Genomic DNA, 18,308 nt, shown 5'->3' on the forward strand with positions numbered 1-18,308 from the left:
TGGATAGTGGTCCCTGCACAGCATCTTCCATAGGATGTATCTCTGTGAGGTGGGTGAGTCTGCTGAATCTTTGAATCCAGTTGCTGATGTGAGAGGTACTTAGTTAAGTCAAGTGTAGATGTATTGATGAATCTTAATGATGTTTTTCAGGTCATCATGGAACAATTCTTCAATTTACATCATGCATAGAAAGTGTGTTGATCATTACTGAAGCAAAACAGTCTTATAGGGGAGAAAAGGATCTTTTTTTTTTTTTTTTTAATCAAATGATTAAGTTTGTATGGTGATGCCTTTTTTATCTGTCTAATATCTGAGAATTACTCTAGGGCATTGCAATGTTGCTCATCACCCTCGCTGATGTATTTTGGGAGTTGAACTGGAGAGTGCTGTTGAGGAAGCAAATCAAATTATATGTCAGCACTTGATTCCATCACTGGCCTTGATTTAACTTCCGTCTGGGTATAAGGGATAAAATGCCTCTGACCAACACTGAAAATCTTTGCAGGTCATTCTCTGCTGCTGTGGGGTTGGCAAAGGAATCAGTCCAACTTCTGCAACCCCCTTCTCATGGCCTCCTTATGTCCCGTCTCATCTCTTGCTTCTGTTTTGAATAAATGGAATTTCTGTAAAATAAAAAGTGAATGCTTCTAAGGCAAGTTTAAATTATCTGGATCCAGAATTGTTAGGTGGAGGAGGCAGGCTGGATGAATTTTATGTCTACTAACGGTAAAACAAACACCCCCCTGCCCTAAAAACCAGCAAGGGTTTGTGCGTTGAGCTCCAGATACCTGGTAGGTAGCAGACCCCCTAGTAGGGCCACTTTTCTAGTTGGGCCCCAATTAGGAAAGTGGTCGACTTTATAAGATGAAAGCTTCATTTTTGACCTTGGATTCACCTTTTTTTGGAGCCATGGAAATTGCATCTAGTCTCAGTAAGGTTTGTGTGCTGAGCTCAGGATATCTGGACCGGTACGTGTTGGGGGGGGGGCTGTGGCATGAGTGCATTTTCCATCACTGTGCAAGTTGGTGACTTAAAATCTGTACGTGGGGAGAACTTAACTGGGGGCTGAGCGTGGGGAGAGGAGTTTTGGAGAAATGAATGGAATTGGATGTAGGCGGAAAGCCTGAACTCTGTCTGGGAGAGTAATAAGCCATGAGGAGGCTGCTGGACCCGACCTGACTTTTCAGTGCTGTGCATTCCTCATCTCAGACGCTATCTGGCTCCACGGGCTCCTGCAAGTGCTCTCTTTAAATGTAATTCCTCTTCTTGCAGCCTAGGCTAGCTCCTGAGATTTAAATTTATTATTAGTTTTTAAAGGGTTAGGAGAAATAAAGAGCCTGTTGCTTCCTAAATTCACTTTTATTTGGTGTGGCGCTACTGATGATAAACTTCGAGTTGCGCAGGTTTCTAGGGGACGGAAAGCTTTTCTGTGTGTGGTTTCTGTTTTTGTTTAAAATGGGTCACATGCCCAGGAATGCAGTCAAATTATAATGGTGACTAAGTGCCGGAAAGCGTAGAAAAGGGGAGGGAAGGGTGAATAGAAAAAAAAAAAAAAAAAAAAAAAAAAAAAGCCTGAGGCTATGGAAGGAAGGCTGGGAAAATGAGACTCTGGCCAGGCCCCAGGGCCAGGTTAGAGATTCCTACACCCATTAACAACCACAGGAGATGTTTATTTACAGGGAGCTACTCTTTGTGTTAAAAATGACAGGACCCAAAAATCTGACTTTTGGGAAGTGCTCTGGGGGCATGGTGGTGATGGGAGAAGGGAACTGGTCCTGGCTGGGCACCAGTCCCCATCTATCAGCGATCTGGGGATCTTCCTTTCTTCCCTTGTGGGGAACATTTGCAGTTGGGAAGTACATGAAAAGGGAAACAACTCTTGTACTCTACTAAGTGGTTCACAACGCCAAGTTACAATGGATAACATTGAGAGTTTCTTATTTATACATTTCTGGTCCTTTCTACCTAAGCAGCTCCACCCAGGATATTAAATAATTAAGCGTATGATATGAGAAAGGTAGGTATTAAAGCTGTAAAGCTGCCTTTTTTCTTTCTTTTTTTTAATCTTTAATCAACTCTGGATCATGAAAGAAAACAGATGTTGAACAGCTGCTTGAACTTGGTAAATTCGAGTAGACACTAAAGGGACCAGGATCCCAGGTCCCTGTGGTACATACCTTTTGTCACTTTTTGAGCTCTGTTGATCTTGGCTTGTCCCAGTGACTTTGATTTGTACCCCAGTGACTGGGTGTGAGCTACAGGCTCTCCTTTAGTAACTTCGAGTAACTTTGGCTAGAAGTAGAGAACTTCCAGCGATGCGGTGGGGTTCTCAGTCCTTTGGTGAGCTGCAAAAGCTGGTCCATCTTAACTGGGGCGTGTGTGTGTTGGCAGGTTATACAGATAAACAAATTGTATTTGTAGTCTGAACCTACCTTGATTTCTAATTACTGTATCTGGTTATGTGATTGTCAGGCAAGTGAGGATCGGGAGCAGTTTCTTTACTACTCTTCTGGCTTCTGGTTTCAGTGTTCTCCTGACTGGTGTTTCCTCCATCTGTTCTTGTGTGTTGTTGCCCCTAGCCTATCTGGCTTTTTTTTAGTCTCTGGAAGAAAAGAGGTGTCTTGTTTCTTTGGCTGCTCTGGAAATTTCTTTGTGTGTTGTCTTGATTGCGTCGTGCTTGAACCTGTGCTGCTGTCTGTGTACCTGTGATCAGATCTGATGCTTGTACAATAGAGGCCATCAGGGACGGCTGGCTTTGTCGATGAACACCCACTCTGCTCAGGGCTCCTTTCTTGTCAGCTCCCGCAAGCTACAGTGAGCCCTGGCACCATCAATGTTTGCCGGTTCATCATTTTTGGAGCCAGAGTGGGAACGTACCTGGAACCTGGCTTGGTTGCATTTGTTCTCCGTGTAGCATCAGTCGTGGTTGCTAATCTCCTCTCTCTCCCTTTGTCTGCAGAGCGGCTGGCATCCCAGTGAAGGAGAGGGTGAAGGTCTCTCGCAACTGGAGGCATGGACGCTGCCGGAGGGAGACGGTCCTGAAATGGAAACGAAAGCAAGTGGCTCCTTCCTCTTCTCCTGGGTTCTGTCAGCTGCTGAGGGGCCTTGGGTTTGCTTCTGTGCCCTGAACTGAGATGTTTCATGCTCCTGATCCATGGGGGTTTTACAAGCGATGTCTAGCCTGTTTTGGATGTTGCTGGCTAGCTGGATGTGGGGTAACTGGAGTTGCTGCCTTGCCCTAGGGATGCACTGTGCCAGTCGAGAGTTCCTCTCTCAGTAAGAGCCTGAATTTGGCATTGTTCTGATCTGTGCAGGTCTGGTTGGATTTAGTAACCTTTACTTCAGACTCCAGACTACTATGTGCTTATCTATTGCTATATACCATGATCCCAGATTTGGACCTAAGCATCTCCTCAAAATGCTTGTTTTGTCTCCCATGCTTTATCCTGGCCCTTGATTTGGGTGTACAAATCTAAAATGCTAACTGCCATTCTTCTGCCTTATGCTGCTTCTTTCTTCTACCTTATGCTTCCCTCCTTCACTACCAAAGTATATATTTGACATCAATGAGAGGAGGGTGGCGTTAAATTCTTTCTTGCAGACCTACTCACCTTTCAAAGCAAAGCACAAGGTATGTCTCTCGTCTGAACAGCACATCTAAATTTTTAGCTTTCACATCACCAGACAGAAGGAAAAATGAGAACAACTACGGTTTGTTAGCTGCTGAAGAGCAGGGACCTGCTACTGAGCTTTCATGCCTTTTTTCTGCTGCCTAGATTGAAGTGGTGGATAATGTGCCACTGCTTGTCTGAAGTCCTGGGAACAGCTGTAATGAGCGGAGTGGTTCTTGGTGCAGGTTGTATACCTGCCTTTGAAGTGCCTGTGACCATCTGTGAAGACAGGCTCTGTGGTTGTTAGAGATCATTACTAAACCAGCTTCCCAAATGAAAATGCAAGGTCTGATTTAATGAGGCCACCATCCAAACTGCATCCTCTAATTTTCATTTATCCCGCTTTCAAATTTGTTACTTGTCCTTATGAAAAAAACATAGAAAAAGGTAAAAAGCTAAACTGCAACAGGAAGAGACACAGAAACTGGCTGTAGTCTGGGGAAGCTGGATATTCACTTGGCTTTAGAGGACTGTGTGGGAGTGGAGGAAGGAAGAGGAAATCAAAGCCTGCCTCAAACCAAAGCTGCTGCTCTAAAGATGCCTCTTATTTTTTCCATGCATATGACCAATTCCCAAATGAAAGTTATAACCTTTGCTCAACTGCTCTGTCCCTGTGACTGAAAGCTTCTTACTGGAAATGAACGCAAGGCAAGCAGGAACATTCTATCTAGTAATCTACCATGTCCTCTTGCTTGCTTCTAGTCTGTTATTGTGATGACATGAGGTGCTGCTGAGCGCAGTGCCTCTGCTGACACACAAAATCATGACCACTGAGGATGAGTGATCTGCAAAAAAAAAAAAGAGTCAGGTTTTGATGCTTTCAAAACAGGGAGTCTGAATAGTTTGGGAACTGAAAGGATGTTCTGCGGAAAGGCTCTGGTTTTGCTCAATGTTTTCATGGGTGCACTCAGCAATGACTGTGCAGAGCGGAGACAATTTCACACATCTCTGCCCCATAGGACATGAGCCTCATGTCTCTTTGCATCTGGCCTTGTATCTAGAAGGTCAGTTTTTTGATTCTCTGGAGGCTACACAAAGCAAGATCTTGAACAAACAGCTCACTGCGTAAGTGTGCATCGCAGCCTGTTTTGTTTTCTTTATTTTGGTTTTGTTTCAGGAATAAATAAATGTGTTGTGATAACAGACTTGATTCAGATGTTGCTTGAGTATCTTCTCTCTCTTGATCTCCCAGAAAGTGAAGCTTATTTTCCACTTTTAACTTCAATCTTCAAAATACTTTGGAACAGCTCCGTTAGCAGTTCACTGCTCTTGTGCCTGGAACCCCTCTGTAGGGAATTGCCACCAGCCCATAAATAGTAAGGGGCAGAAGGGGTGTAGAGACTCATCCAAAAGATGGGCATCAGAAATCAAGAGAGGTTTCTCTGCCATTACTTTTAACTCAGGGGTGGAAGAGGTGTGAGTGTAGAAAAATACCTCTATATGAAGAGCACAGAATTGTTGGATACCCTCAGGCTTAGCCTGCTGCTTTGCATAATAGTGTACAGCGTGTGTAGGAGATGCAGGACCTCGCAGGAAGATATGTGTTACTTGATGTGCTCTGTTCCTCTGCTCAGATGCATGTGGGACAGTGGCAGCTTTGTGTCGTTTGCTGGGCATCAGCAAATAATGAGGACAGCTAAGACTGTTTGCACCGAGAGCCTCGGATTGAAGGCTGTTAGAAATGCTTGACATAGCTCACAAATGCCTGATAGTCTAGTTTCTTAAAAAGTGCAGGGCTTGTGAAGAGGGGTCAGGGAGCCTTAAGTATTTCCTATCTAAATTCACTAGGCTCTTGGGCATCTTCTCTTTCAGAGATTCCATGCTTCATTTTCCTCGGCTCTTGGTTAGAAAAATGACAGCAATGTGATTTGCTTTATATGTTGCTAAAGAAACTCCACTTCTTAGCTGTGCCATATTAACTCCTGCTTTTTGTATGCAACCAGCAACTCCAAATTTACAACTTTCTTTAATTTGTTTATGTATAAAATCTTTTTTTCTTCCTTTTTTTTTTTTTTGGTGTGTGTGTGTGTGTGTATTTTTTTGTTTTCCTCTCCCACCCACCCCCTGACCCCAACCTGCTCTCTGTTTGCAGTTTGATGCCCTGGATGGAGTTGGATGGCGAGTATCTCTACCTGTCTCAAGCCGAGAACATCCAGGCCTACCAACTCTGTCCAGATGGCACAGGTTTGCAGCGTCACCCTCAAGCTATCTTCTCTGGCCACCAGGAGGACGTATGTCGCTTTGTACTTGTCAACTCCCACATTGTCAGTGGAGGAGGGTAAGTTGGGTGAATGAAGGGAGCCCAAGGAGTGTGGTAGTGAAGCTGGAAAGGTTTTGTGTAACTCCAACCCAGAGCAGACGATTTAATCTTGCTACAAGATGTCCTTATGTTTGGCTGTATTCAGCCCTTGCTTTCTCTCTTAGGATTTGGTTCCCTCCTGAAAAAGCCGAAGAGCTGAGTTTCATGCTGTTGACGTTTGAACTGTCCTTCTCTCTTTTGAACTTGTGCAGATGTCCACAGGATTGTCAAATCAGGACTGTGTGTCGAGTCATGCAATCCTGACTGATCTGCAAGGTTAATTTCTTTCCCTGTTACAGTCAGGGTAGCTAGGCTGTGTTCTAATACCCAGAACTGCTGGTTAACTGAGACAGCAGTTGTGCATAAAGCTTTCTAGAGACAAGTGTATCCTTATTAGACCTACTGATATAATTGTGGAGAGGGGGAAAACTGCCAAGTATTCCGGCACATGCACACTTCTCCAATTAATTTTGCATTTGGCTGGCCTTTTTCAATTACAGCAAATGACAGAACTGTTATATATAAAGTTTTAGCTATTAATATACTCAGCACTTCAGCACAGAATTGAGAGATGCAAGCATGGCTGTCTGCCCTGGATGCCTTGACACTCTCCCCTGTGAACTGTAGCCCAAAATTCAGGTGAAAATGAAGGCATGCATTTAAAATTCCAGCAACTGTATTGGCTAAAAAGAAGTCTAAGTGTCTTTGTAGTTAATTCAAAATGCAAAACCCTGTGTAACTGCTCTGAAAAGAATGAAAAGCTGAGGCTCTAACATGACACTCACTTACTCTGTCCATTCAGCGTCCAGCCAGGATTCTGGCAAGCTGAAAGCAGGAGAAGGAGGAATGGCTGCTCTGCTAGTTTCTGCAGTTTAACACAAAGTGGTGGGTGGAAAGTTAGCCAGGAAATTTGTCATGTGCAGCAGATCAGGCTTTGAATGGCCAGATGTGGGATCCAGATGGGATTTTGAGAGAACAGGTGATGTGTGAGGAGTGGAGGGTTAATAATGCTGTTTGAATTTCAGCTCCCATGAGAGATCAGTCCTGGTCTTTCAGTGGCACTGCCAAGCGGGAATGGAAGGTGTGTGACTAGGCAAGGGAGAGGCAGCTGATACACTCCCTGCTTGGGGATTTGTTTTTCAGGGATGGAAATATTGTCCTTCACAAGATCCACGGCTCCTACAGTGTCAAGTTCTCTGCTCATGAACAAGAGGTGAACTGTGTGGACTTCCAAGGTGGCCTCATTGTCAGTGGCTCTCGGGACAGAACAGCGAAGGTGAGCAGTGATGTTCCAGCAGCTGCAGGTGCTGCTGCAGTCGTGACCTCAGAGGTCTTGTGCCATGAAAGTTTGTGTCAGCAAAGCTCTCAGGAAAGCCTTGGCTTGCGTGTGTGCAGGAGGAGTGCTGGGTATCTTGGCATAGGCTTATGTCTCTGCAAAGATGCTTGCTGTGCCAAGCTTTTAAGAAAGAGATTTGTCAGTACTTTAGGATATCAGCTGCTAGTTTAAACTAGGAAGTACAAAAGAAGGCAGCTGATGTTTTGCTTCTTTCATTGTACGTTTGTCTAACACTATAGTGGAAATCCTTGCCAGTTAGTCTGAAATTTGCTGTATGTATCTCAAGCACATCTTTGCTTTGTGATGCAGTGCTGCTTCACATGCTCTCTGTTGTATATTCGATCTCTTTAAAGGGTAGCATGATGTCTTTTCCAGCCCCATGGGATTGTAGTTGATTTATATTTTTTATTTTTTATGGTTCTTGTTTTACAAATTGGGAGTGAAATTAGGCTATAAATATAACAAGCTCCCATTTTTCCCTTACAGTTGTTATCACTGAATCCTGTCACATAATTGCTGGCTGTTTCTTTTTGAGACAGGACCTTGTTGATTTTTTTTCCTGGATCTGGTTGGCAGTGATGTGTTCCTGCACAGACCTGGAGAGTTGTTCTCCTGAGCTGTAACAAATTCTGTTTTAGTAGTTAAGGAAACTCCACATAGCGATTTCACCTGTGTCCTGCTAGCACGATGCAGTACCTGTAGCATCTTCACAAACGCTTGTTAGTGTTAGTAGTGGTTGCTGAATGTTGAAAGTTTTTGCTTTTGCTCAGGGTAAGATGTTGGATACTCTTGGTTCTTGGTACAAATCTTAGAGCATTAATGGAGGTAAAAGGAAAAAAGGCAATTCCTGTTTGACAAGAGGAGAAGGTAGGCCGAAAGAAGACCTAAATGTCTCTTTCCAGGTTTTATAGGAAGTGTGTGTTAATGGGTAACCATCTGACAAGGCTGCTGAGCAACTCTACCCTATCTATTCTGGTTGGTCCCTCTGTATGAGCATACTCCTGGGTAAAATCACCCACAAGGAGACCGGTGTTCAGATGCAGAAGGCACTATTTTGAGATGCTGCTTACCTCCCAGGAACAAGGTGTTGATATTGCTTTTTCTGACTTTTAAGCAGGGCTGCTCCTCTCTGTTTTCTGGAGCTTCTTTACTGGGAGAGTGCCTTCTTGGTGCTTCCCTGGCAGCCAGAGGAAAGACCTCCCCTGACCTTGAGAACAAATTCCTGAAGGCCAGGGGGGAATTTAAGTCTGTTTTTCTTGGAGCTAGTGTGAGATCTTGCCCACCCAGTGCTCCCTGCAGCATAGGCTCTAAGGATGTTCACCGTTTATTTTTTACTATCTCTTTTGTAGGCTGCCTTGTTTGCATGAATGAGACTCTTGGAGGGTGGAAGGGAATCCCTACCAGCCTTTTAAAGGGGCTCTAAATGTCTAAGCTATTGAGGGCTCTGCTGAGTGTTGATTAGGACTAAGCCCTGAAGAGCTGCTAATGTACATTCCTGTGTGATAGGCACCAGATAGTGTGCTCTGAGCAATATTTTTAACCTGTAGGAGATAGGGATGCCTTAAAAGAGTTAAGCTTTTCTGCTGCTTTTGCTGACACTAGGTGCTAAATTCCCCGCTGACAAGAATAGCCTGCAATCCTGGGCATTATCAACAAACAAACAAATAGGGCACTCCCAGCTTTGAAGTCCTGAAGTGAAACATTGTGGGTCGGTTACACAGAACTGGGGGGCTCAAGTTCTCTGAGCCAAGAATGAGGGCAAGGTGGGGAAAGTGAGGAACGCAAGCAGAGGCCCCAGCAAGAAGCTGGGGGACTTTATAAGGACCCAGAAACAAAGGTAGTGGGGAAGGTGAACTGGTGGGTGGGGATGTGCACGTGTGCACTGGTGGGGGAGGGAAGAGATTTCTCTTACATTGTCTTGTCAGTGAGCAAGGGGAGCACTGAATAGCCTGGGGTACACTTAAGAAGCTTGCTCCAAAGGGGGTGGCTTTACACAGAGCTATTTTACAGGGTAGTGAACAATTAATTTTATAGAAAATAGGAATGGAAATATTTCCAGGGATGGTACAAAGTCTTCCTGCAGTGTTCAAGAGAGCAGCAGAGATCTGATCAAATCTCGCTTCTTGTTTATTTAACTCCAGAAGACGAGAAATGTCTGTGCTGAGTGCTGCCCTAGAAAGCGCGTGGTGATGGGAGTGCTTTCTCTGTTCCCCGTGGTGAAGTGGGATGGAAGGTCATAATCATAAGCTGAGTTGTGTAACTCTGAGTGCTTGTTTTGCCAGTGATGGAAAGGCTCTCCTCAGAAATAAGTAATGGAAATACAGGGAAAGGATATCTGGGAAGGTGAGCAAGATGATTTGGGGAGCTCTTGCAGCACAGCATTAGCAGTGTGCATCCTATCTTCTTTGCCTTCTGGGTGACGTGGCATAATGTGCATCTCTCTCTTCAGGTTTGGTCCCTGTCCGCGGGCAGAGTTGGGCAGTGTCTACATACAGTGCAGACAGAGGATCGAGTGTGGTCCATTGCTATCAGCCCATTATTAAGGTAAATGAGCTCTCTTTATTCCCAATTTCCAACAGAGAGAAGAAGTAAAGGAGTTGGATAGGATGTGTGTCCCCAAAAGACTTGTTTTTTTGTGCCCCTGCACAACAGAGTGGTCCCTTCATAAGAGGCTGTGAAAATAGCCCTGCATTTCTGTTACTGTCACAGGTGGGACCTGTTCAGTCTTACTTGCAGAGCAAACTTTCTGACTTGCTCTGCCTTCCTAGTTAGAAGCGGTGAGCCAGATCCTCTTGAGGTTTTCTCTACTGAAGAGATGCCAACTTGTATTTTCATTCTGTGGCAGAAGAGATGCCAAGCAAAAAGATCCTTACTTTTTTGGCTTGGCAAGCTTGCTTGGAGCTGTGTGCAGTGGTTAGCGCTCAGCTTTCAGGGTAAATTTGGCATGCTAAACAGAGGAAGGTAGAAGCAGAGTTCATGGACGAGTTTTTCCAACCTCTGTCACCTGTAGCTCTATGCTTCTAATGCAGATGTAATGCTACAACTTCAGCATGGAAGGTAAGGGCAAAATACCAGTGTCTTCCAAGGTGTTTTTCAAACTGATCCTGTTCTTGAGGAAGTGAAAATCTGAGCAATTTAAACTCTTGCAGTTAAAATCTTATGCTGGCCAGCAATGATCTGTCTCTTTGCATTATTAAGCTGTTGTTCTGCATGCAAGAGAGATTCTTATTTAGCTTTCCTGAGGGGAAGAGGAAAGAAGAGCTGGTTTTGCTGTCCACGTGATGTCTTCAACAAGTGAATTTTAGGCTTGTGCAATACCCAAGTATTTCCCCAAACTGCTGTCCTCAGTAGATGTCTGAGCGTGTTTTGCTGGTGGCAGAAACTTAGTGGTGCGGAGCTAGTGGCATTATCAAGGAAGTGACCCTCTGGGCCTGCTATGATTTTGCCATTCCCTTGTCCCATTGCTCCAAACGTTTGGCACAGATGGTGTTTTTGAAGAAGTGCCACGTGCATTAATGCTGCTGTAAGATGTTGGATAGAAACCCTTTGCAGTCTTCTGTGCTGCTAAGGCCCCTTTTCTAGCAGACAGGCTCTGGCTCTAGCACCACGGCTGGTTAGAGCCTAGTGGCATGCTGCTTCCTACTCCTAAGTGATGACCTACGGAGGTGGCCTCTTGTCAGGACAGCGTTCCTCTCCCTGGCGTGCACGCTTGTGCACGCTCTTTGTCACAATATTTACCCACTGTCTCCCCACTCCCCCCTTTCCTCCCTGCAGGGTGATAAATGAGGGGTGGTAGAACAGCTACCCCATGAACAAGTCGGCTTAAATTGTGCACTCTTTTTATGAGACTGTGGACTGTACCAGCCTCCCCCACCAGCCTGCCCTATTCCTTCTTCCCCCCCCCCTATCTTGCCCCTCCATATTTTGGGGAGGGGGGTGGAGAATTAGAGCCAATTAGCCACGTCATTAATTCTTCAATTTGACGGCTGATATAGCAGGGCCTGAAACACGCTGCTGACCTCGTATAATGGGAACCCTGCTCCTTAACATATTGACGATGGGAGAAGTTAATTAAAATTCCACAGAGAGAAGGTGTCGGCTAACCTATAAACCTGTCGCTTCTCAGAACAAATCGCAGCCATCCTAGAAGAGAGAGAGGATCAGAGCAGGAGGGCATGTGGTGGGGGAGGGCCAGGGCAAGGGGCAGGGGAGATGAATTTTTCACTAATAGGTTTTATTGCTTGCTGTCTAATGAGGGTGAGTATCAAGAAGATAATATCTTGTTTCTAGCAAGGTCTGCTTTGGGGAGCTCTGTGGTTTCTGTTTTATTTGCAGGAGCCCATATTTCACCCACAGGCATTCCCTATGCACTTGTGTGTGAAGCTTTTCCTCCCTAGCAGTCCCCATCCTTCTGGCCAGCGCTTGGATGCGTTTGTTCCTCAGTGAGGCTGAACGTGGCCTGTAACCTCCACTTCCTCCTAACCACTCGACACACCCTCCCAGTTCTGCCTCCTCCCTTGCTGCTGTAAACTGGGATCTCCTTCATAAGAATGGATGGTTATGGTGTAGAGCTGCTGTACAATCAGGCTCCGACCACAAGTATTTTGGCCCATGGTTGCTGAGAGTCCACCAGCTCTCTCTGCTATGAACATACAGACTTTTGGAACAGCTCAAAGCAGTTGTGCGTGGTGGGGTAGGAGCAGGGAGAGCTTCTCTAGCTCTAGCCATTAGGAATTGCTTTGGAGAGGCTGAAGTTTCCTGACCTGGAGGTTTGCCAAAACTAAGGCTCTCTAAAGCAGTCAGGGCTGGATTCTTACTGAACCTCAGCTGTTAATAGACAGCAGTGAAACTTTTCTTCTTCTGTTTCAGAGATCTTTCTGTCTGTCACTGAAGCTTCTTTAGTATCCCATGCAGTCCTGGTGCACAGCTGGGGTTTCTGCTGGAATGCTGCTCTGCAGGGTTGCTGCTCTAACAGACAGTGCCTGTACCCACAAATTAAACTTCAGTAGGCAGGACCTGGACCAGTGCATCCCCAGCAAGAAAGGAATCATCACAGCAATGCTGCTAGGAGCAGTCAAGGTGGCTTGTACAGCTGTGCAATTGCTTTGCCCTGTGTGGATACTTGTAGTCTCCAAGTGCAGCTCCTCAGGCTTTAGTGTTCTGCTTAGAGTCATCCCCAGTTTCCATGTGGCTGTACAGAAATCCTCTCACAGATGTGCTGAGCTATGGAGGAAGCTTTCTTGCTCTTTGTCTCGTGATGCTGGGCTGGATGCTGGCAGGGTCTGCAAGCAGAATGATGCCATTAAGGAAAATCAGGTAGGGTGAAAGGTAGTAAAAAGGTACCAGGAATACCAGATCGTTTCTTCCTACTACGTGGGGAGAACCGTGGTTAGTCTTTTGTGTTACCTTTCAGTCGTGGAAGTGCCTTCACACCAAGATACGTTATTGGGGTCTTATTGCCTTGGGGCTTCCTAACGATGTTCTGCAGGGTCGTGGGGACAGGGAGAGCATTGTATGGGTTTTCAGCGAGTCTTCTGAATAGTGGTGCTGGTCGGTGCACCTGGGACAGCAGGTGTCACATCACAGGTCAGGGACTAGAGAAGAGTCTTAGAGCACCCATAAACCAGGGTGCCTCACCTTGCTCTGGCCACTAATTGGTGTCCAGCGCTGTCCTTCTGCATGGATGAGTAAAACGCTGTCCTTACAGAGAGGCTGCGTGCACTCAACTACGTTTCTTAGCTGCTTGTAATCCCCTTCCCCCCGAGTTCATTTGCCTTTTGAACTCTGCGTCATGCAGATGTTAAACTTTCATTTAGTAGTGCTTACTGCCATGACTTATGGGACCAGGGCAAGCCTGAGTGCAGTGGCAAGCGCTCAGGGACCAGGGCAAGCCTGAGTGCAGTGGACCAATTCAAATGTGTAAAGTGAGGCAAACCCAGGGGTTTCTGGCGGAATAGTGGCACCTTCATGCTTTGTGATTCCCTAAGGTGGCAGTAGCCAGGGAAGAGAAGTGACCACTGTGCACTGTTTAATTTGAAGGATAGGTTTATGGAGAAAACGGGGTCCAATTGCCTGGCATTTATGGCTGCAGAAATACAGGGCTTTATATATATAAACGCAGATACACGTTGTACTACTGAAATGCTCCTTTATTTAGGGGAAAGTTAGTTGCAATGCATTTTTTTTTCTAAAGATAGAGAAGCTTGTAAACTGAAGGGGAAAGAAAAAAAAAGTGGACCTTGATGTTAAATTTACTAATAATCTTGCATTCAGAAATTCTTTGGTGTTGGATTAAAAAAGTATTCAACTCTAAGCTAGCTGCTCCTGCCAGGTCTGGCCACTGGAATTTGCTATTTAGATTTTGAGATGTTTATGATGAGAACTGGTCTTCCTGTGTTGTATTACAAGCATAGCAGATTTTAAACTCAGAAAAGAGATGATGGAGGCACAAAAATGTTTTTTGATGTGCAGCTGTAGATGGAGAGCTAGGAAACCTTTGGTGCAATCTGGGGGAATGACACCGGACTGTAACGTGCCCTGTTGTGGCAGAGATGTGCTTTTGGGGTGTAAGCCTGCAAGATGGTTGGTCCCCTTTCCAGCTATGTCAGCTGGTCTACTGCAGTACACAACCTCTCTTTGCAAAAGTGGCCTTAATGAAGTGCAGATTCACTTCAGAGAGGAGGAAAGTTTGTACCAAAGACAAGATATCCGTGTTCAATATTTGATTTAAAGGAAAATGAGTAGTTCTATGAGCAGCTGAAGTAAAAGAGCTTGTGCTCTCTCTATTTCTGCAGTGTTGTAGCTGAGACCTGACTCCCGTCTCTCTACATGCTGGTTTGAATCTCTGTGAACCTGGTTGCCATTCCCATGGAATATTATGGGGAAGTAATATCTGGGGAGATAGATACCTGTCCCTGTGGACGACCTCAGACAAACTGTAAAAACTTACTCAGAACATGCTGGGGAAAAGAAGGAAGAGAAGGGATACTGGCAGACGCCATGGCTGAATGGGCCTCTCTTCCAGTGGGATGAATCAAAACGGTTCATTTTGAAGGCTTCTTTTTAACGGTTATCTGGAAACTTTTTGTGAAAATGAAACAATCTGATCTCGCAGGTTGCCTTAAAGCAAAACAACCGACTTGAGTCAGAGCAACTTTGCAGTGGTTTTAACTGTACAGCCGAAGCCCTAATGTGCAGCAGTTAAAATGCTTGTTAATGTTCCCACCGCCCTCATTTCTTGCTCCGATTTTATCCCTTACTGCATGTCGAGATGAGCTGTTGGCTGTAGCGCTGCTCTGTTTTGACCTAGCTTTGTGTGGTTAACCTTTCTGAGTCTGCTAGGACACAGGACAAGTAACTGGGGTTTTTATTTTGGTTTGTGCATCGACAGCAAAATAGCAGGCAGCGATAGTTTTGCTGTCCTTAGGGATCTCTGCAGAGCCTGGTCGGTTTGAATAATTGAGAGGGGACTCTGACCTGCAGCTGTTTCTTAAACAGGGGCAGGAAGAGCTCTACTTGACTGTGAGATCCCAGGGTGGACTCACAGCGTTAGTGGTGGTGTTAAGTACCATCCCTTACTGACCTCAGAGAGCGATCTGGATGCAGGCTTCTAGATATATGCAATAGTCATAACTGCCTTGGTGCTCTTTCACCCCCGAGCTGAAGAGCAGGAAATGAGGATCAGTTTCTCTTTCCAGCTTCTCCCCTCTGGAGCTAAAATGACACCTGTGCCTCATCCGTGTGCCCTGACTGTTCCCTTGATGCTGGGAGGAAGAAGAGTTTGTTTTACTTTCTTAATCGTGTGATAATGATTCTCTTTGGCCTTCTGCATATTGGTGAAGAAAATACATGTCCCTTTTCCCTCTCCTGCAGAAACACACATACAAACACTTCTGTAGGTTGGCAAAGCGTGCAACTTGCCCTTCTTCAATTCAGTTTCTTTGCTTTGTGCATCACAGTTTACACATCTTACCGAGTGCTCCTTTTCTGTCACTTTTGGCCAATACTCTAACATACAGATTGTCTATAACTGTGTGAATTGGCTCACTAGTGGTTACGGGCAGGTGAGCAGGTTTGGGGAAGCAGTAGCTATAACTGAGTCAGATCCCAGACATCTGTTTCTAATCTTGTGGTGCTGTGTTGCATATTGAGTCTTTTTTTTTTTTTTCCTGCCATTTTTTTCTCATCTTTCACCTTGCTTGAGGGGAAAGTCTGTCTCAGAAAGCTTGGGGGAAGCATCTTTCTTCTGTTGCTTGGTTTGCACGGGAGAATCCATGCCTGTTTAATCGATGTGACAGAAGAAACTTAGTTGAGGGGGCTGGCAGCCTTATGCCTTGAGGTTTCTATTTCCAGTTTGTAATCGTTTTCTCTTTGCTTTTTAAACTTACAGGAGGGGAAGGTAACTTCACCAGACCTCAGCTGCTGTTTACCTTTGCTCAGTTGTGCAGTGTGCCTTTGTTTTTCCACCTTTGATCAGTGTTCTGCCGACAGATAATTTAGCAATTGCATCCCAGGGTGGAAGTGTGGAGTTAATGTTAAAATTAGGGTTTTTTTTTTTCCTTTCCTAACTTCTCTGGCTGATGGAGCAGAGAAGGGGAGAGGGGAGGTGAAGGGGGCCATAAATTCTAGACCTGGTGATTCTGCTCCTTGTAGAGAAACGAAAGCCTCTGATGTCTCTTCAGCACTTTCATTAACATTTAAATTAAGGGTTTGTTTTTCAGGCGGCTTCAGAGTCAGAGCCCTTTCATAGCCTGACACATGGAGGCTGTTCTCTCTTTTTCTCTCTCTCTCTTTCTCCTTGCAAATCAGTGTACAACAGTAATCACTGCTCTATTTTTTTTTTCTGATCTCTTGGGAGGGCAGCGACCTGACAAGCTGTACGAGAGGTTCAAAGAGAATCAGAGAGCGAGTGCAAAGGTAGATGGGCAGGAGGATGCCAGGTTTCACTCCTACAATTAGAGTGGTGTCTGTTCCCTCCCCTGCCTTTCAAAGGCTTGCTTTTGGGGGCGGGGAGTGACAGAGAGGGATGGACATTTCTTGTACGGTGAGAGCCCCAGGTGCGGATGCCTCTAACCAGGCTCAGCTTCCACTGTTACTCCTCCCAGATGAGGCTGGGAGCCTCACTCAGAGGATGCGAGCTCATGCCCCGAGGTGGGAAGTGGAGTTGCAGTGCCCTAAGATAGCAGCCTAGCCCCTCTCGAGGAGTGTTGATTCACTCTGAGGACAGGAGGCTGGTCCTCAGCCTGTGGTTGGCATTTGAAAGGAGGGAGATAGTGGAGGTTGTTGCCCTGAAGTAAGAAACTCACCTCTGTCTGCCGTGCTGAAGTCACGCCTGGCTGGGTAGTGGAGCTTCCTGTAGAGGAGATGGCTGGTTTGTGTGCCCCTTGGGTCTTGGCTTCCAACAACCTAAACCAGGCCACGTGTTGCTGTGGTGTAGGAGCGAGCTGGTTTAATATCAAGGATTAAAAAACTGTCTTCTACCCGCTTCAGGAATCGTGAGAGAGCCAAGGAACAAGGATATGGAGCTGGGAACCCAGTAGCTAACCTCAAGGTTAGAATTTAACAGGAACGACTTGCAGTGGAGAAGTTGTATAGCAAGATTTGTGGACGTACAGTCTCCATGCCAAAGCTCTTTTTGAGTCTCCCCGTTCTCATCTCCCACCCAGCTGGTCACCACTAGTAGGCTGTTATCTTAGGTGGGCTCTGTGGCAGGAGCTGGGGGACTCAAAGTGGCGCTGAACCTGGGTCTTCCATGAGCTAAATGTGGACAGCAGGTGGAGGAACTTGAGCCAATGCATGAGCAAAGTGTTTAGCATAACGAAACCTGCAGGTCTGTTGCTAGGACAGCCGCACTGCTCGTGTCTTCACTCCTCCACAGCATCACGTTTACTTGCCTTTCACTAACACCTTGATCCAGGTGGGCTTTGAAGGATGCCAACAGGATGAGGGCAGCAAACTGGCAGTGGCACTGGGAAGGATATTGCCTGGATGCTGGTGGATCTGCTGCATCAAGACGGATGCCAGAAGTTTTTGCTTCACCAAGATTGGTCTTAAGTGTGCTAGTGGTGGTGGTGGGCATGATTTAAATCATTTAGCTCTTCTGGAGGACATTATTCTAAATCATGCACAGACAGAAGACTCCCATATATGCTGAAAAATGTTTCTGTTACAGTGTTTGTTTTTTCTCCTTTTTGTGTGGACTACCACAGACTGCAGTCTGTCAGTTCTTGTGTCACTGCTGTCAGGTTGAAGTACTGTGTCTGGTCTGTTACTGAGCATGTGGTGGTGTCCTTCAGACAGTGAGGGATACGGAACAGCTTTTCAGGGGCAGGTGATCTTGTCCCTATCCCAAGTGCTCTGTAGCTGTGTGGTGGGATGTGCTCCTCTGATCCCATCTGACCCATCCCAGAGGGATTCAGAATGCTCTTTACTGCTAGCATCCATCCCCTCTTCCAGGTGCTTCAGCTTCTGGAAGCTCATAGATTCATGCCCAGTGAGTTTCCTCTTCAGGGCCCAGCGCTGTTTGGTGCTGAACGTGTTATGTGAAGCCCACAGCCAGTGAAAACCAAAGCAATTGGGGATGGGAAGGAGGATGCTTAGTACTTATCACACACGGTCCTCAATCGTGACTTCTGAGCCACCTCCTGTGTTGCTCAGTCTGCAACTTTTCAGTGAGGAAAGCTTTTCATTTAAGCTCTCCAGAGGCTGAATGCCAGCATGGAGCCCAGCTCGGCTGCCCCGGCGGCACTCGGGACAAGTGTGCCTCAGCACCACTGGGGTAACTCCTCCTAAATTCTCTTTGGAAGCTCCACTGTATTTATGGGTGGGGAAGGCGGGGGGATGCCTGCCCTCCCACCTTCCCCCATGTTGTCTCAAAAGGCCCTGGTGCATCTTTGATTAGGTGTAGGTCAAAAGAATTTCCACATCGTGACCTTAATAACTGGGGTTGATTGGCAGGCGGTCTGCGGAGAGGGAGCAGCCTGGCCCTTTCATCTCCCTTGGT

The 18,308-nt window shown here is 46.0% G+C and overlaps 1 protein-coding gene across 1 annotated transcript in view; it reads left to right on the top strand.

Annotated features, from left to right (window-relative positions):
• Window positions 1–18,308, top strand: part of FBXW4 (F-box and WD repeat domain containing 4) — a 57,948-nt gene that overhangs the window by 8,084 nt on the left and 31,556 nt on the right. The window contains 4 exon segments of the mRNA XM_084290558.1: window positions 2,960–3,055; window positions 5,764–5,949; window positions 7,114–7,246; window positions 9,756–9,850. Of these exon segments, the coding sequence (XP_084146684.1) occupies window positions 2,960–3,055; window positions 5,764–5,949; window positions 7,114–7,246; window positions 9,756–9,850 (510 nt within the window).

The sequence above is a fragment of the Netta rufina genome (assembly GCF_964035555.1).
Source record: "Netta rufina genome assembly, chromosome: 7".
Classification (NCBI taxonomy): Eukaryota; Metazoa; Chordata; class Aves; order Anseriformes; family Anatidae; genus Netta; species Netta rufina.